The sequence below is a fragment of the Carlito syrichta genome, unplaced genomic scaffold (genome assembly GCF_000164805.1).
Source record: "Carlito syrichta isolate Samal-C Ts95f unplaced genomic scaffold, Tarsius_syrichta-2.0.1 Scaffold307028, whole genome shotgun sequence".
NCBI lineage: Eukaryota > Metazoa > Chordata > Mammalia > Primates > Tarsiidae > Carlito > Carlito syrichta.
In genome coordinates this window covers 29,214-47,698 of record NW_007251124.1, presented here as the reverse complement: position 1 = coordinate 47,698, position 18,485 = coordinate 29,214, and the positions used below count along the sequence as shown (strand labels likewise).

The following is an 18,485-nucleotide window of genomic DNA, read 5'->3' as shown; positions in this document are numbered from 1 at the left end:
CTGGGCGACGGAGTTAAGACTCCAACTCAAAAAATAAAATAATATAAAAATAAAATAAAATAAATAAAATAAAAACAAAAATCAGATCATGTTCCTTTCTTCCAGTGGTGCCCCATCACACTTAGAATACACATCCTCGCCCCTGCTCACCTCTCTGACCTTTCTTTTTCCACTTTCCCCTTAATCCAGTGCTTTAAACACATGGCCTTCTCTCAGTTTCTTATAAAAACACACTAGATTCATTCCTATCAGAGATTTGTATTAGCTATTCCCTTGCATGGAATGGTCTGCACAAGATCTTGGTCAGTTCTGTCTAATAAATAGGAATCTAATGGGATCCACTTATGTAGTTTTATATTTTCTAATACCATATTAAAAATGTAAAAAGTGAAATAAATTTTAATATACTTTAATTAAACTAGCATATCCAAAATATTACTAAATCAATATCTAATCAATATAAAAATTATTGATAAAGTATTTTATACTTTTTTATACTGTCCTATTTTGGTGTTTTTAAAAATCAGCCTACATTATGCTTTGACATAGTAAGTTTCTAAAAGCCAGTGTATTTTCTATTTATTGTATATCACAATTCAGATATTACACTTCCATTGAAAATAATTGATCTATATTGAATATGATTACAAAAAATTTAAAATGTCAAAAGTAGATTCACATATCCAAATTATTCCAAACACACTTAAAGATTTTCCAGTAACTGAATCAAGTACCAGGTTTTAAATTTAGTTACAATTAAAAATTTAGTTTCTCAGTTGCATAGCTACTTGTACTTAGTGACTACTGCACTGGACAGCACAGATTTAGATCAAGGATAGTGTCTATACTCGTGATTGGGTCAAGGATCAAAGGAGAAGGTAGCATCAGAAGTGTGGCATGGAGGGAAGGTGAAAGGTCTACAAAAATGCACTGTAAGCTCTTTATGTAGCTCTTTATGCAAGTCACATCTGATGACACATTCCTCTGGTCCTTACTATAAAGTGAGAGGTTTTCTAAAGTAGACTACTTATTAGCACGATTGCGGCATAGGTTTTAGGTGCTCTGGGAATAATTTTCTGGGGTAGAGTCCAGCAGTGCTGGTCAAATGTAGCATTTCTTTTTTTTTTTTTTTAATTTTTAAAAGTTGTGAGGTCCAAGTCAAGATTGGGTACATAAGTGATTTATATACAGGCACACATAGCATTTCTAAGTGGAATCTTATTATATGTGACGTGGAACAGTCATGAAAACCGGGTTATTTTCTTATAGCTCATTGGTTCTCAACTGGGGGCAATTTTGCCCCTCAGGGGACATTTGTCCCCCCAAAACTGTGCCCCCAGATTATCTGGAAACATTTTTGGTTGTTACAAGTGGGGAGTGCTAATGGCATCTAGTGGGTAGAGACTAAGGATACTAAGCATCCTACATTGCAGAGAGCAGCCCCCACAACAAAGAATTATCTGGCCCAAGATGTCAATAGAACTAAGGTCAAGAAATCTTGGTATAGAGGATTTGAGTAAGACTGACATAGCTATTCTTTTAAAACTTCAGCCTAACACCCTTGTGATGTTATTAAGGAGAGAAGAGGTTGTTTTGCAGCATTTCAAAGTTTCCTGTTGTTTTCACTGTTGATGGACTTCATGATTATACTAGAATGAAATAATTCCATACTCTGGATGAGAATGTAGGACATTTAATAAAGATAATGTAAGTAGTATGTGCTGTGCGCTTAAGACTGAAAGCATCTTGGGATCAGGAGCTAACCTGTACTTACCTTTGTACAGCTTGTATCATATGACCCATTATCTCAAATATGATTGATGCCAATATATTAGAATTACGTCTCCCTCTTCTATCTTTCCTATTTCCATCCTTTATGTTTGTTCCTCTCCCAATGCCCTTGCTCTTTTTTATTATTCCCTTTTCCTTCCATCTTTCACCTGTCTTGTTTCCCCTATCTTGACTAATGCCCATTCCTACCTCCTACAGCCCCTCCCTTAACACTCATTTATTTCCTCCATTCATAGCTGTTGGCTTCCTCACTCTAAATCATTGACCCACCAACCCCCATCTATGTCTGAGAGCTGTTCCCTGTATTCCACGTAGCTGCCTCTTAAAATCACTGTTTTTAGTTCATAAAAACTACAAAACACAAGTTTTTGCCTCCTCCCTCTTATATATATATCCATCCCTCCAAAAAGATGAGAGGAACAACAGTCCTTTTGCTTCTGACACAACTCTCTGAGAAACTGCCTTTCATGTTCAGTTCTTTTAGAAGAGGTGCTGTCCATCCAGGATGGCTCTCTGCTAACCTGCTGATTTTGATCAGTGTCCAACATATTGCATCTCCTTTTCCAATAACTATGACTGTAACTGAACTCATTATTCATCTTTCCAAACTGGTTGCACCCGCACCAGTTTCTTCTGTGGGTTTCTACATGCATACTATGACACTGCCTGCTTTTCCATAGTATTAGCAACTACTTAGATCTTCTCTAACCTCATGCTCCCCTTGCTTTTTACCTGCAACAATTCCAGATCTCACTGGCCCGTCTTCTTTTGTCTACATCTTTTGTCACTCCCTGACTCAGTTACCAATGTATCTCAGGTCAACATTACACCAAATCTGTGGTGAACACTGTGGTGGCAGTTTGGAATCAACATCAAACCTAAAAAGGGTAGCATGGTTGCAGTGCTCCAAACTACTCTTTACTCAGCCTTTAGGGCCTTTAAAGGTGCAGAACTCCAAAACTAGAACAGTTCTCTGTACATAACAGGTACTTACAACTACTAGTTGTAAGATTTAAAACTTTTCATGAGCATTAAAAAAATCCTTCAACTTTTTCTAATGCTTTGAAATATTGCTCAGATAATTAATTTTAAGTCATTAAAACAAGTATTAATGTGAAACTTGACATTTTAAAAATGTGTATCAGTTGATGTAAGACATTCAAAGTAAATGCACGTCTCTTAAAAAGGACCATTATGTTCAAAAGACAGTTTATCTTTATATTATAAGGAATGCTTTAGGATTCACCTTCCTATAATAGTAGACATAAAAACAATTCTGGTCATTTTCCTGATCTTAAACACAATACAAAGGCAAATGTGCTTAATTGAAATTTTCAACATGATATTTGAAGATTAGGTCACTTCTTCCCTGATCATTTTGGCAATGACTACTCCTAGAATCAGTCAAAGAATCAGATCTTTGTTCCTGGCAGTTTGATTGGTGGTATGAATTTGAATGTGTTGGACCTTTGGCCACAGTTCCTATCATGCTATAAAATGACAGGAGATTAGGAGTGTAAAACTGTAGCAAATAAATGAAATGCTAATGCATTCAGAAGCTAAAGGAAATAAAAAATGGATTATTTACTATCTTAAAGTATTGGTGTCCTGAGAGTTCCAATGTAGTGAATCTGACAGGGGATGCTACTTTGTAAAGGCAATTACATTCTTCACAGAGGTGAGGCGACACTTTAAGATTTCAATTTAGGTTGTATTTACTTTCTCCAGTTAAATACTCTCCTTTTTTGAGGATGAAAAAGTACTATAATGTTATTATTACTCAATTATTTTACTTTGGGGTGTTTGTATTTTATCTTCTGATGATTGCAGCCTCCTTCGGGTATCTTTTTAACTGCCTTCCTGAACTCAGAAGCATACAGTATCAAGGCTGGAAGATACTTACCAGTGACGTAGGAAGCAATGTCCTTTAGAACTTTCTGCAATAGTAAAAATGGTATGTATCTGTACTGTCCAATATAATGGCTATTAATGTGGCTGCTGAGCACTTGAAATGTGGCTAAAAGGCTATATAGTACTGAGTGATGTATCACAGAAACAAAGAACTGAGTACCACATGTTCTCACTCTTAAGCAGACCTTGGACAACAATCATAATACTATAAGAAAGGGATTGGCAGTAGTGGGAAACTGCCAGGAGGGCGGGGGCGGGATTGGCAGTTGTGGGAAACTGCCAGGAGAGGGTGGGGAGCACAACTCATCAACAAGGGTACCTGCATAATGAATATTTGTAAACCTAACCCTGAATTGTACCCCACGTATTTAAAATTAAAAATTAAAAAAAAATGTGGCTAATGTTGCTGAGGAATTGAATTTTCCACTTTATTTGAGTTAATGAGGGTACTGGCTACCATATTGGACAGTGCAGTTCTAGACCAACTCCTCCCTATCTCCCTCAGTTTACAACCTGAGATCCAGAAGAGAAGTGATTTATCTAAAGTTATAGATCCCTACATACTCTTATTCTCCTTCCTAGCAGCTCCTGATTACTTACTGCTTTCCCTTTCATTTTAATGTTTTCCTCAGTCTCCTGTCTTTTCAGATGGCTTCCTCTTTATCACTGTCAAATAAAAATTTTCCACAAAGGGATCATACCCCCTACTTAAGATAAAAGTTGGATAAATATTCAGGCTATTATTTCAGTATGATGGAGAACAATTATTAGCATTGTTTTAGTTATTTTCAAAATACTTTTCATCTATTTTAACCTGTCAAAACATACCTAGTGGCCCTCTATCATCATTTGCACTTTAAAGAAGGGGAAATGAAGGCAAGGAAAAACTGAATGTCTTGCCTAAAGTCATACACTGATAGTCAAGTAACAAGGAGCCAGAGCACAGAACAAAGGTAGAATGCACTCTCTTGTGCTGTAAGTGATCAGGGTTGTCAGTGGACAAGGCTTTTGGAAATAACTGAGTCCTCCCAAAAAGCTGAATTAATTTGAAATAAAAGGATATTTTACTCAGGTAGATTCTTTGGAGCCAGATAAGTTTTTAATGATAATGATGCTTATGTAGCCCACATTCAGGAAACCGTAAGTGTTACCTAAGGTAGATTTTCTGATAACTAGTTAGGCCTAAGCATCTAAAGACCTTTTGTTATTAGTAGAGTTTATTTGCTGTATGAATTCTTTGATGTCTAATAAGAGCTGAACTTACTCGGAAGGGCCTTCCACACTCATCACACTCATAGGGTTTTTCACCTGTATGGATTCTCTGATGCTGAATAAGACCAGTACGCCCACTGAAATCTTTCCCACATTCTTTACATTTATAGGGCTTTACTCCAGTGTGTACTCTATGATGTCCAATGAGATGTGAGCGTTGAATGAAGGCTTTTCCACACGCATCACATTTATAGGGCTTCTCTCCGGTGTGAGTTCTCCTGTGTTTACTGAGGTCTGAGCTATGACTGAAACTTTTTCCACATTCATCACATTTATATCGTCTTCTTTCCCTCTGTTGCCAAACTAATGTGCCTGCATTTTCAATAGCATCTTTGGATTCAGGATGCTGAAGAATATCTTTGTTCAGTCTATCACTTATCGCCCCTAGGAATTCCATGACTTTGGGCATATCTTCCTTCTGGTACAACTCTTCATTCTTATCCCTGGTTTTATCACCTGTAACAAACAAATAGCACACAAACCAGGTCCTATTCTAGATTTGAGAAGCAAAAAGCCTATGGAACAAAGAACATGTAAATGTTATAAATTTGTTATAAAATGAGAAGTCACAATAAAACATATCAAATATTTGGTACCATCTTATTTTTGGTACTGTCATAGCATATAGTCATAATATAGGGAAGAAATTAAGAAGTGACTAGTAAAAAAAAGTTTATCAGCAGGATAAGTTATTTGAGAGTAGGATAAGAGATGAAAAGGCAAAAATGGAGACCAAAGGACTACTTGGCAATCCTGTGCAAAGGCAAAGTGGTAAATGGGGGACTATAGGTATGCCAAGGATAATTAAGAGAAAGAGAGAAAAACTGGATAACAGATACAGGGAGGGAGATAAAAGTTTGGGAGAAACATGCAGGAGCCTGAAACACAGCAAGTGGGAGTAAAAGTGACTGGAAACGATAATAGGATTTGGGGTCTGAGAGAAATACAGTGAGTCAGAACCATCCAAAGAGGGGAACATGTATGAAGGATAATAATTAGCTGGAAGCAAGGTGAGAACATGCAGATCAGGATAAACAGAGCAAAGAAAATGACAGTAGTTGGCTGGTATATGAGCTGAATCTTTTTTTTTTTTCCTGAAATTGATTTCCTCTCTATCATCTCCTTCTGTCTAAATCTCTCGGTGGTTTTTAATTTTGTTGTGCATCACCTGGATGGCTTAAAACAGATTGCTGGGCTTCTTTCTCTTCTTCTATTTGCGGTTGAACCCAAGAATTTGCTTTTCTAGTAAATTTTCTGGTGAGATAGATACTGCTGGTCCAGGAACTACACTTTGAGAACCACTGGCTTTGCCATTATTCATGGTGTATCTCAAATGCTGTCTTCTCCAGGAGACATTAACTTCTAAATGCCAAATTCAATGGACTTTTATAGTCCTTATCTTGTGTTCTATTAGTAACACTGGCTACTGCTGATCTCTCCTACTGGCTGAAACCACTATCTTAGCTTCAGTAATACCATTCTCTTCTGCTTCTCTTACCTTTCTGACAGTCCCTGCTCTGTCTCCACAAAATCCTTTTCCTCCATCCAAATTTTAAATGGTGGCTTGTCTCAGAATTTTGCATGCAGCTCTCTCCTTTTTTTACTTTATGCATTCTTCTGGATCAACCTCATCTACACCCATGCCTTCTACCTTTTACCCAGGGATGACTTTCACATCTCTATCTCTTCCTAAACCTTTCTCCTAAATCTAGAACCATATTTCAAATTGCATTGCCTGGATTTTATTTAGTTGGATGTTTTATAGGCATTGCAAACATACATGTATAAAAATTGAATTCACTCCCCGTAACTCTTCTTCACACATAGATATATGCCTCTTCTGATTTTCCTCTTAATTACTGGCGCCATAATCCACCGAGTTATCCACAAACTCAGATTGTATTAAAATTATCCCTCTCCCCATATCTAACCAGACCCATTCATTCTACTTCCTAAATATCTCTTACATGTTCCCCTTTCTCTCTCTTCAACCTTATTCCTGCTCTGGTTCACCATTCTGTGTTTGAAAGTGACCTTATCCCCTGCCACCTCACGTTTATATCCTTTCTCCCTACAATAGTTGTATGGTCATCCAATTATAGGCTTTGGAAAATAGAGACAAAATAAGTTGCCTGTGATCTCATTATCTTGAAATAACCATTGTCTACATTTGGAGATATCCTTCCTATCTTTTTCTATTACATAGAAACTTAAAAAAAAAATAGTCATCTGTGCCACCTACTCTTCTATTTAAAATAACAGACTTCCATCTCCATCTGATAGGATGAGATTCCGTTTCCTCAGCATGGCATTCAGGAATCTTTACCATTGGCTTTTGATTTTCCCTTCCACAAAATCTTCCATATCAAAATCAAAGTCAGAGTAGTTGCTGTTCTTAGAATGTGTTATGCTGATGCTTTTTTTCTATTTCTTTTTCTTTTTTCTTTTTGTCTAGAATGTACCTCTTCCCAGTTCCCACCCATCTGACCATCTCAGGTCAAGCAAACCTACACTGTGATACATTTGCAGGCTTACCTCAGGGATAGGCATCTTTTTCTTTGTAGCTCACAGTGTATCTCTAGTACAGTAATTATCATAGTATTATAATTGCTCACTCTCTTGCTTCTTGAAGAGAAGTAACTGAAGTGTCTTATCTTTGGATACCTTACATCTAGCATAGTGCCTGGCATATAGGCTACTCAGTAAATGTTCAATGAAAGAGGAATGAATGAGTAGACAGGAGTTGAGCTGTGATTCACGCTTGTAATCCCAGTGACTCTGGGGGCTTATGTGGGAGGATCTTGAGTCCAGGAGTTTGAAACCAGCCTGGGCAACACAGCAAGACCCCATTTTCTAAAAAATAAAATAAAAAGAGACAAGGGATTCTCAATTTCACCTCTAAAGCCAAGCTGTAACCAGCACTCACCGAAAACCTCCTTTAAATTACTCAATGTTAACAGTGGAATATTAATAATTGAATGTCATCTCTTTCAGATGTCTGCTAGGAAAAACTTAGTTCAAAATAATCTTTCAGATTAGATAAATCATCCTAGAGAATGAATTTGCAAAATTTAAGTAATAAGACTACAAAATAAGCCAGAGTATAAGGTACTACCCAGGGGAGGCATTGTGGGCATGAGAACCTCTAGAGAAAGGGCAGGGAATAATGAAAAAGGTACTGTTTGGGAAAACAGTAATTTAAATATTCCCTGCTTTTTAGTGAAGCCTGGGGATACACTAGACACTCTGGTTTTTTAGTGAGCTAGGGAACCAAACCCAGTCAACCTGACATGCAGATTTAAAAAAAAAAACAACACACACTTTGCTGAATTGACTGATCCCTCATCTTTATTCCCTACTTCTTTCAGCATGGGGTGTGTTATAGATTGACTCATGTCATTCCTCCCCCATTCATCTGTTGAAGCCCTAACACCCACTGTTACTGCATTTGAAGATAGGACCTTTAATGAGGTAATTAAGGTTAACTGAGGTCATAAGGGTGGAACTCTAATCTAATAGAACTGGTGTCCTTGTAAGAGGAAGTGATACCAGGAATGTGCATGCACAAAGAAAATGCCATGTGAAGATACAGCAAGAAGTCTTCGAGTCAAGGAGAGAGGCCTCACCAGAAACTAACCCTGTAAGCACCTTCATCTAGGACTTCCAGCTTCCAGAACTGTGAGAAAATAAATTTACGTTGTTAAGTCACCCAGTCTATAGTATTCTGTAGCTGACTAATACAGGTTCCATACATTTTGTCCCAAAATGGAAATTTAAGGGAACTTAGAACTAGAATCATTAGGTGACAACAGGAGTATAAGATATTATTAATTTGAATGAGTATTTAAATTCCATTCTCCACCACAAAGTCAGTAGCAGCTTTTATGTCTAGTGAAAAACTAAAATGTAATTCCTTCTATGATGAAGCAAGGACTGGAAGAGGATAAAATGATCCACAGTGAGGTGGAGGACAAACAGGAAATCTTTAAAAGGAGAAGATGAAAGTGAGAAAGTTCCCCTCTAACCTAAGAAACCACCTCTTCCCTCTTCTACCCAAAACTTTGCTCCTTACCATTCCTTTGCAGCTTCCCAGATTTCTGCTCCAGCTGGTTCTTCTTGGGATGGAGCTGGACACTGAGTGACTCACATGGCCTTCCCAAGGGGGCCAACTTGCCCAACAATATGTCCTGTCTTTCTGAATTGGCTGGGATCTGGGAACAATGAGGTATGATTGGACTAGTAACGTAGATTTTTATGGGAACTGAAAGAACTTACAGATTAAAAAACCAAAAGAAGTATATGCCAGAGACATAAAAAGGGGACAAATTCTCATTCAATTGTAAACAATAATGATGACCAGGAAAAAGTCAATTCACAATTCAGGATACTAGAGAGTGGAATTCAGTGTTTCTTCTCTCATTGATCTGTGGAAGTCTAGGATCAGTCCTGGGATTTGGAAGGTACCTTCAAAATCATCTAACCCAATTTCCAGTAAATGGAGACATTTATTTCATAATCATGCTAGCAAAATGCAGTTACTTAGTACTTAAAACATGACTAGTACAAATTAAGATAAGCAAAGTGCAAAAACTCACCAAATTTTGAAAACTTAATACAAAAAATTTTAAAATACCTCATTTTAAAACATTAATACATGATTTAATATTTTAGGGTAAATATATTTCACCTGTTATTTTGAAAATAGCTACTAGAAAATTTAAATTACATGTATGACACATTATATTTCTATTGAAAAGTGCTATTCTGCAATATTTTTGACATTTACTTGAATCTACTTGAATGCTTCTATGGAAAGGAAGTTTCTTACAAATTAGCCCATTTTATTTATGGGTGGCAATGAATGTTAGAAAATTATTTGTTTTCCTGATACCTGTTTGCCTTTCTGTAACTTCCCACTGATCCTAGCCTTCCAGATCGGCAAAGAATCAGTCTAGTGTTTCTTCTCTTTTTACCCAGTCACACTTTAGTTATTTGACATAGGTAGTCAGATCTCGCCTTAAGCCTTGTTTTTCTCTAGAGCATACATATGAAGTATTTTTCAGGTGTTCTTTCATATACCATTTACTTTGGCATGGCCCATATACCCTGATCACTCACAGCCAAATTACCACTCCTTCACACCTGCTTTCCAGGTTCATCAAGCTCTTTCTCCAGATCCTCCAGCACAGTCACTGCCTCCTCTCCAGTTTCTGGATGGTGTGCTTGCACCCATGCTTGCAGGTCCCTAGGAAGAATACTCAGGAACTGCTCTAGCACCACCAGGTCTAAAATCTGCTCCTTGGTGTGGTATTCTGGCCTCAGCCACTGACGGCAACGATCCCAGAGCTGGGTAAGAGCTTCACGGGGTCCAGGTGCATCGTGATAGCAGAGCTTCCTGAAGTGCTGCCTATAGAGTTCCCTCCTGGGAGGACTGTACTTTTGTGAGATGGAGTTCTGTCCCCAGAAATGGTCCTCTGCCTTAACTATCAGAAGTTCTTTTTGTTCCTCAGGTTCCATTCTGGGCTTTGTTGGGAGATTTATCCTGTATCTGGGATGGATTCAAGGAGAATCTAAGATCTTGCCTCAGAGACACTCCTAAGGCATAAAAAATTGTACCATAAAGAAATGACAAAAACTGCTGTGAACATAAACACACACTAATGAAGCCAAGCCACCAGTGTTGTGTCAGAGAAACAGTATCATAGGAGGCTGTAAACAAGAACGGTGACACAGGGACATGATTTGAATCTGTGCTCCACTGTTAATTTAGAGAAAGTTCTCTAAACTAGAGCTACACATCCTCATGTAAAATTCTCATATTTCTTATAAGGATGCTGTAAAGACTAAATTAGAATATATGCAACGTCCCTGGCATGGCAGCTGGCACTGGTAAGCACTAAACGATAAGTATTAATAACTTTGTCAAAACTTCTATCATTCCGTATCCTGAGATCAGTGGGTCGGTTTGTGTTCCCAGGATTCAGTGGTGATAGGGTATGTGCGACAACTCTCGAAAGGGTTCAGATGGATGCCTCCACAGCGAACCCCCTAACCAGTATCCCCCTTCCACCCCGGCCCCTCCCAGAAAGTCGGGCCAAGTCCTCTCCAGTAGGTTTGTCGGGGAACGGAGAGGGAGGAGCAGGGAGTTACACTATTCCCGTGACGGGGAGGTGTGGGGAGAGTGTTACTGCTGACCACAGCTGTGCCCTGTCCCCTCCTCTTCTACACCCGGGAGCCAGGAGATACCCACCTTACGCGCAGAGAGGAACAGATGCGACCGCCAGCGTCCTCCGCGCAACCCCAAACAAAGGCAAGACCCAAAGAAGCCAATCGGCGCCGGCCGCGGGCTACCGGGCACTTCCGGGCCGCTCTAGGAAGCTCCGCCTCGATGGCTGCTCCGGGCTTGGCCTCTTCTGCCCCAACCCGTGGAGGACGGTTTCACTGCGTTTTATCGATGGGGTTGTGGGGCCCGCCAGCAAGCCTGCCTTGCGCTTCTTTAAAAACTTTTTTGTTCCTCTCAAGCTTTTTTCCGGTTAATTAGTTTAAAAGTAATTTATTTAATAATTAAGTTATGTAATAATGCATTCACATACATTTTTAAAAAGAATAAATGTCCCCCAGTGTCTAGTTTGTTTTTCATGGCATGTGTAGCCTTACATAGATATATTGCACAGGTATATATTACCCTTGCTTTTTTCCCACTACACAAATTGTAGCATTTAATCACCTTGCTTATTTTTCTTTTTACCAATAGATCTTGGCGGCAACATTAAAGATTACCTTATTCTTGCTCTTTAAAAACAAACAAACAAACTGCATAGTGCTCAATTGTGTATATGTGCTATAATTTATTAATAACTACCCCTTTGACGGTCATGAGGCTGTTTCCAACTTTCTTTTTCAAATGCTGCTCCAATAAATTACTGTGGGCACGCGTAATTTCTCATGTGTAAGGATATGTCCATAGTTTATATTCTTAAAAAGAGAATTACCAAGAATATAGAATAGGGATATTTGTACATTTGCTAATGCCAAATCACTAATTATAGAACCCACTAGCAATGTTCTTGTTTACCTAACTTGTCGACAGTGTCATAAAATATTTTGATCTTTGTCAATCTGGATGAAAAATGCTGTCTCAGTTTTTTCTCCCTCTTTGCCTTCCTTCCACAAATATTGATTATTCACCTACTATGCCAGGAACTATGTTTTGAGCAAAATAATCATGGAATTTACAATCTTCTGTGGGGATTTGGGGGAGGTTTAGGAGGAGGGGAAGCAGGCAATAAACCAGAAAAATATAAGGTATATTAGATGATAGACATTAGTGCTAAGGAGAAAATAAAGGAAATAGGGAGTTTGTGATGAGAATGAAGTGATGTTTAAATAGAATGTTCATGGAGGCCCTTACTAGTAAATTGACATTTGAGCAAAGATTGAGGGAGCTGAGGGAATGGTAAAGATTTTAAAAATTAAAGATTAAAAAAAATTTTTTTTAATTGGCCAGGCATGGTGGCATGTGACTGTAATCCAAACTACTTGGGACACTGAAGTGGGAGGATTGCCTGAGCCCGGGAGTTCAAGGCTTCAGCGAACCACTGTACTCCAGCCTGCAATCCAGCCTGAGCAACAGAGTGAGACTCTTTCTCTAAAAACAAACAAACAAACAAACAAACAAACAAAGCAACAACAACAAAAAGAAGAAATTAAATTGAAAAAGTTATCAGAATTATCTCTAGAAAGATTCAGATAATTCTGTAGCATTTTAATTTTGTAGAAATATTTACATGTGTATGATAAATTCTAACTTTTCCATTTGGAATATAGAAAAATAGGAAGAAAAAGAGATTTATTAGTCTATTTTCATCACATAAATGCAGTCACTATTGACATTTTGCTGTCATTTCCTTTCAATTTTTAATATTTTGGGTCTGTTTTTCATAGTTGTGATTATATTCTGGAAACACTTTAATATGCTGTTTAAAATTTTAGTGTCATAAAAACTTGTCGTTTTATTATAAATTTTTCAAAAGAATAATTTATATCTACATATTGTTTGGGGAAATATATAGTACCTGTATTACAGAGGAATTGGAAAGTTTACATGAGATAGGTAAGGTACTCAGGTACAATGTCTGAACCACAGTTTAGGTGCTCAACAAATGGCAGCTACTATTATTATAGCTTGCAAAGGGATTGTCCTTTTGCATGCATCATTTATTTAGCTTGTAATTGGTATTATTATCACACAAAATACTGTTTCCTCTTTCGGGGGAATAGACAAGCTTCTTCCTACAAAGGAGTATGTTGGATGTCTCTTAGAGAGAAACCAAGAATATATTTTTGCTGCTCAGGAGAATTCTTCTGCTTGGTTTGTGTTGCTGAGAAGGAGGAGTCCAGGGTAAGCAGAATTTAAGAAATTGTGACTTAGAGTGCTAGAGGAAGAGAGATGCCCTGTGTCACAACACTCAGAGACCCACACAGGGCCAGGATCCTGAGTGGCCCCCAAGGAATTGTAGTGAACTTAGATTTGGGTTAGGATCTTTCACATTAGACATTTGGCCTTCATGACCTAGAAATAAGTGTTTGATTATTACTTTAAAGTCACGAAGAGTCAATGATAAAAATAAAGTGTCCTAACCTCCACAATCCTTCTACTTCCACCGTATGTTTCTCTAAAGTTGCTGTTTTTTCCCCTACTATGCTTTCACTAACTTTGCTTCCATTTCCTCTTTGCAGTGTTTTTGTGGTGCCCTTGTTCTCTCCTCTGCCTTTTTTAAAACCACCTTTTCCCTTTCCCCCTAATTGATCTTTATTTTCTTTTTCTCCCAAAGTTTATTCCCATCCTACTTTTATTCTTAGCTGGTTTTTCTTTCTACCTCTCCCCACTCTCCCATTCTGGGTTCATCCCTACTACTTTGCCACAGCTTACCTACAGATTCTGTCTAAAGAAAAATTTAAAGTGGCTTTCCTCTACCTTCAGGTGATCAAAGAACACACTTTAAAATTTATTTTTATTTATTTATTTATTTATTATTTTTTTTTGAGTTGGAGTCTCACTCTGTCGCCCAGACTGGAGTGCAGTGGCTGCTCCTAGCCACCACAGCCTCGACCTGCTGGGCTCCAGTGATCCTTCTGCTTCAGCCTTCCAAATAGCTGGAACTACAGGCGTGTGCTACCACACCCGGCTAATTTTTTGATTTATTGTAGAGATGAGGTCTCGCCAAGTTACCCAGGCGGGTCTCGAACCAGTGGGCTCAGGCAATCCACTCACCTCAACCTCCCAAAGCGCGGGATTACAGGCTGAGCCACCGAGCCCGGCTGAAAACTTATTTTTTAATACAAATCTTCAAACTTGTTAGCAGAAACCTTTTCTTAATGGAAAATTTTAATCGGGAGGTCAATATATAAAACTAATGAAAGTGAAGCTGTTTGGGTGGTGAAACACCCAGAGCTCCTGAAGAAACCCCTAGGGCCCACAGGTTAAATGGATGAATGAAAGGGGGTGGTGTAAGACAATAGGAAGCTGTGTGGCGGTGGGCACCATGTCCAACTAGAGAGTAGTGGTAATCAGTTCCAGTCAACTACTGCCTTGTAGAAATGTGGTGCCTAGTGTGGCCACATCATGCATTTTTGTAAACGAATCTAGAAGGTCAGATTTTATGTGAAATCTCCAGATTCTTAAATAGTGGCAGTAGTTTAAAATATTAAAAAAAAAAAAATACTAGGCCAGATATGGTGGCTTACATCAGCTTTGGGAGGCTGAAGCAGGAGGACTGCTTGAGCCCATGAATTCGAGACCAGCCTAGGTAACATAGCAAGACCTCATCTTTACAAATAAAAAAATTAGCCTGGCATGGTGGCACATGCCTCCTGAGCCAGCTACTCAGGAGGCTGAGGCAGGAAGATTGCTTGAACCCAGAAATTCAAGGCTGCGGTGAACTGTGATTGTGACTCTGCACTCCAGCCTGAGTGACAGAATGAGACCTCGACTCAAAAAAAAAAAAAAAGATTTAAAAAATACTACAAGGAGGACCCCCAAACCAGGATTATCTTTTGGAGGGCGGGCCCCTTGTAGTATAGGTTTCCTACTAGGTAGGTGTCTTAAGAACCCATTGGCATCATAGCATTGTTGTGAGAGGCTGCATTTGGATTCAGTGAATTTTTTTTTGAGATTCTTTCAACATGTTTGCCCATTTCATGATGGGTGATTTACAGGTACACCTGCCTAGACCTCACTGAGTGTTCAGCAGTTTTTCACGGGAAATGGCACAACCCTCATACCCTGCCCTCTTTATTCACCCAATCTCACCCAAGTTACTTTTTATTTTGTTTCTCTGATGAAAAAAGTTCTCAAAGGGAAATGTTTTGCTGATTTGAAATAGATAAACAAAATGGCAAAAGCACTAAAAGGAGTCAAAATAGACTAGTTCAAAAACTGTTTTGGGCAGTGGAAAAAGTGTCTAGATAGTTATATTGCATCAAATGGAGAGCACTTTGAAGGTGACTGAATTTTAGGCATGTAAGAATAAGTACACATTTTTTAAATAAATAAATTCTGGTTCTTTGGTGCCCCTCCTCATATGGGAGAAAAATGTATAGGCCAAATACAGCCCATTTGGTCTGTTTGCTATCTCTGATTTAAAATGTGAAAGGTCACTGGGAATTTGCATGATAAATCTTGCTCTACCTTCACTGAACCATCCTACCTGCATAAATCATAATTAATTCCAATATTAAAATATCTTCTGTATTTCACAGTGTTTTTAGGGTAAATAATTGAAAGGCTATGGCTATTGTGCTTTATCAAATTTACCAAAAATTCAGGGATTTTTCATGTAGACTAGATGTTATTCTAATTTCACACTCCAGGCAATATTATTACTTCAACTCCAAAGAAATCAAATAGAAGAATAGAAAAAGGAAAGGGGGAAAACAGTAGTAAATGAGAAAACCTATAGTACATATCTAATAGAACGTTTGGATTTTCTAAGATGTGTGCTTCAGAGAAGAAAAGTTTGAGCATATGAAATAATCCCCTTGAAAGTCCCAGTTCATAAGATGATGTGCCTAGTGGCAGGGAATCAGAAAGCCTTGTTTAGCAAGCTTTCAGGTGCTTGCCTATCTCAGCCTCCATATATATTTTTCTTCAAATTTTTTATTTGAAATACATGGGGTACAATTCAGGGTTAGGTATACAAATGTTCATCATGCAGGTACCCTTGTCGATGAGGTGTGCCCCACCCTCCCCTGGCAGTTTCTCACTACTGCCAATTCCACCCCTGCCATCCCCTGGCAGTTTCCCACTACTGCCAATCCCTTTCTTATAGTATTATGATAGTTTCAAATTGTTGTTGAAATTGCAATAGTGATTGCAAAGTTCTCTACGTCACTGTATTGGTGGCATTCTCTTCTAATTGTGCTTTTCTGATGTTCCACAGGAATGAGCATAGATGAACAATGCTGCACCATACTTGATGTCACTGGGGCTTCGTTCCAGTGTGAATTTGCTAATGTGAAATGAGGTGTAAGCTCTGCCATAAAGCTTTCCTACACACATCATTTTGCAGTCTTCTTTCCAGCTTGGATTCTTCAGAAGATATGTGCTGTAACTGAAAGTTTTCCCACAGACATCATGTTTGCAGGACTTCTTTCTGGTGTGGGTTCTTTGGAAGATGTGTGCTATAACTGAAAGCTTTTCTACAAATATCACACTCATAGGACTTCCGTCCACTGTGGATTTGCAGGTGTTCAACAAGAGATGAACTATAACTGAAGAACTATAACTTTCCATACTTGTCATATTCATAGGGTTTCTCTTCACTGTGGGTTTTCTAGTGATGAAAGAAGCCTGAACACTGGCTAAAGCTTTTCCCGCACTCACTGCGCTGGTATGGCTTCTCTCCAATATGAACTTTCTGATGTATCAGATGTGAGCTCAGAGAGAAGAATTTCCTGCAGTCTTTACACTGGTATGGTTTCTCTCCTGTGTGGAGCCTCTGGTGTTGAATAATGCCTGAGCTGTAATGAAAGGCTTTCCCACATTTATTACCTTGGACAGGTTTCTCTCCCATTTGGGTTCTTTGATGCTGAATAAGGTATGAACGTTTTCACACTCATCACACTGGAAGGATTTTATTCAACTATGTATTCTCTGATGGTCAATACATTGTGAGGTCTAAGTGAAAATTTTGCTACATGCATTACATAAATATGGTCTCTTTGCAGTATGGAGTATTTTATGTCTAATGAGACATGAATTCTGAGTGAATCTTTTACCACATTCATCACACTTGTATATTCTCTCAGTTGAAGTGTTTCTCTGATATATTTCTGTCCATCTGTCATGTTGAATTTTTCCACATTCAGAAACCTTTTCATTTATCTCACCAGGTAACTTTTCTTGGGAACCCACACCAGAAAGAAGTCCTGCAATCAGTTCTACTTTATTGATTCCGACCACATTATCTGAGATAAAAAAGTATAGCATTCAAGTGCCATTGGAATATGCAGAAAATAAAACACATATACTAGATGTAAATGGCTTAAATATACTAACAAAATGATTTTACAGCATTTGAGGAAGAAATTGGGAGATGGCAAAGGAAGAGAGTATGGGCTGAACTTGGAAGGCATGATTCAAGAAAAAATGGTGAAAAACAGGAAGGAACTATAATAGTGATCCAATGAACAAATGTAATAAATAACAGAAGAGAAGCTCTAAGATAAGAATAAGTTCACTGAGGAAGGTCAAAAGTTGAGTAAAGGGGGGAAAAAGGAGAAAAATAAACAGTAGCAGATACTCAGTTAGAGTCATGAAATAATTTTGTGTAGGTTGCCCTGAAATCCTCTGGGAATACTGAAGAAAATGAGAAATCAGAGCACAGGGAAGTATCTCATTTCCAAACATGCAGAATAAAGAGATTAGCATCTAGACACTTTGGACAAAACAAGGGGTTATGGTGTTGGGATAGAACAGAAATTGCTTTGGCCCCTAAAGACCTCGCTACCTTTCTTGCAAAGGAGAACACTGGACATCTGTAAAGCTTGAACCTGTGCTCTGTGGGTCACTTGAGACTTCTGAGACTAACCGTCACTAATGGAGACAAGGTTCTTTAGTATACTCTTGCCTTCCATCTGTCCTTACCCAGGGAATCATGTTCCCATAATTCCTCTTCCTATTTTTCCTGCAGAAGTTCCTCTGAGCAGTGTGCCAATACCCTTATTTCTCCAGTGTAGGAGACATAGCCATATCCTCAGTGACCAATAGTTTCTGAAAAACATGAGGTTTTCCCATTCAACGCATATTTCCTTGAAGTAATTTCACTTTAGGACCCAGAGTAAAGGGTAGAATGTGTGACTGCGTAGGAAGAATGTAAGGAAAAGCAATGTTTTGAGTAGAAAAGCGGTATTAGATGGGAAAAAAGGAAAAGACAATCATGGAAATGATTGAAGGGCACAGTAAAAGTCACACCTACCTCAAGGCAGAGGCATTGGGGCTGTCTACACCA

At 38.4% G+C, this 18,485-nt stretch overlaps 1 protein-coding gene across 3 annotated transcripts; it reads right to left on the bottom strand.

The window, feature by feature from the left end:
* Positions 1-4,775: 4,775 nt before the first annotated feature.
* On the bottom strand, positions 4,776-11,346 carry ZSCAN16 (zinc finger and SCAN domain containing 16). 3 transcript variants are annotated; one of them, XM_021715372.1, is made up of 4 exons: positions 11,225-11,346; positions 10,117-10,569; positions 9,047-9,185; positions 4,776-5,430 (listed from the first exon to the last, which is right to left on the bottom strand). In XM_021715372.1, the coding sequence occupies exons 2-4, from the start codon at positions 10,489-10,491 to the stop codon at positions 4,910-4,912; spliced, it is 1,035 nt and encodes a 344-aa protein (XP_021571047.1). In that variant the 5' UTR covers positions 10,492-10,569; positions 11,225-11,346; the 3' UTR covers positions 4,776-4,909. The 3 variants fall into 3 exon arrangements, with proteins under 3 accessions (XP_021571047.1, XP_008061958.1, XP_021571048.1); XM_008063767.2 differs by having other exon boundaries at positions 10,117-10,522; positions 11,225-11,340; XM_021715373.1 differs by having other exon boundaries at positions 10,204-10,522; positions 11,225-11,340.
* Between the last annotated feature and the right edge of the window lie 7,139 nt (positions 11,347-18,485).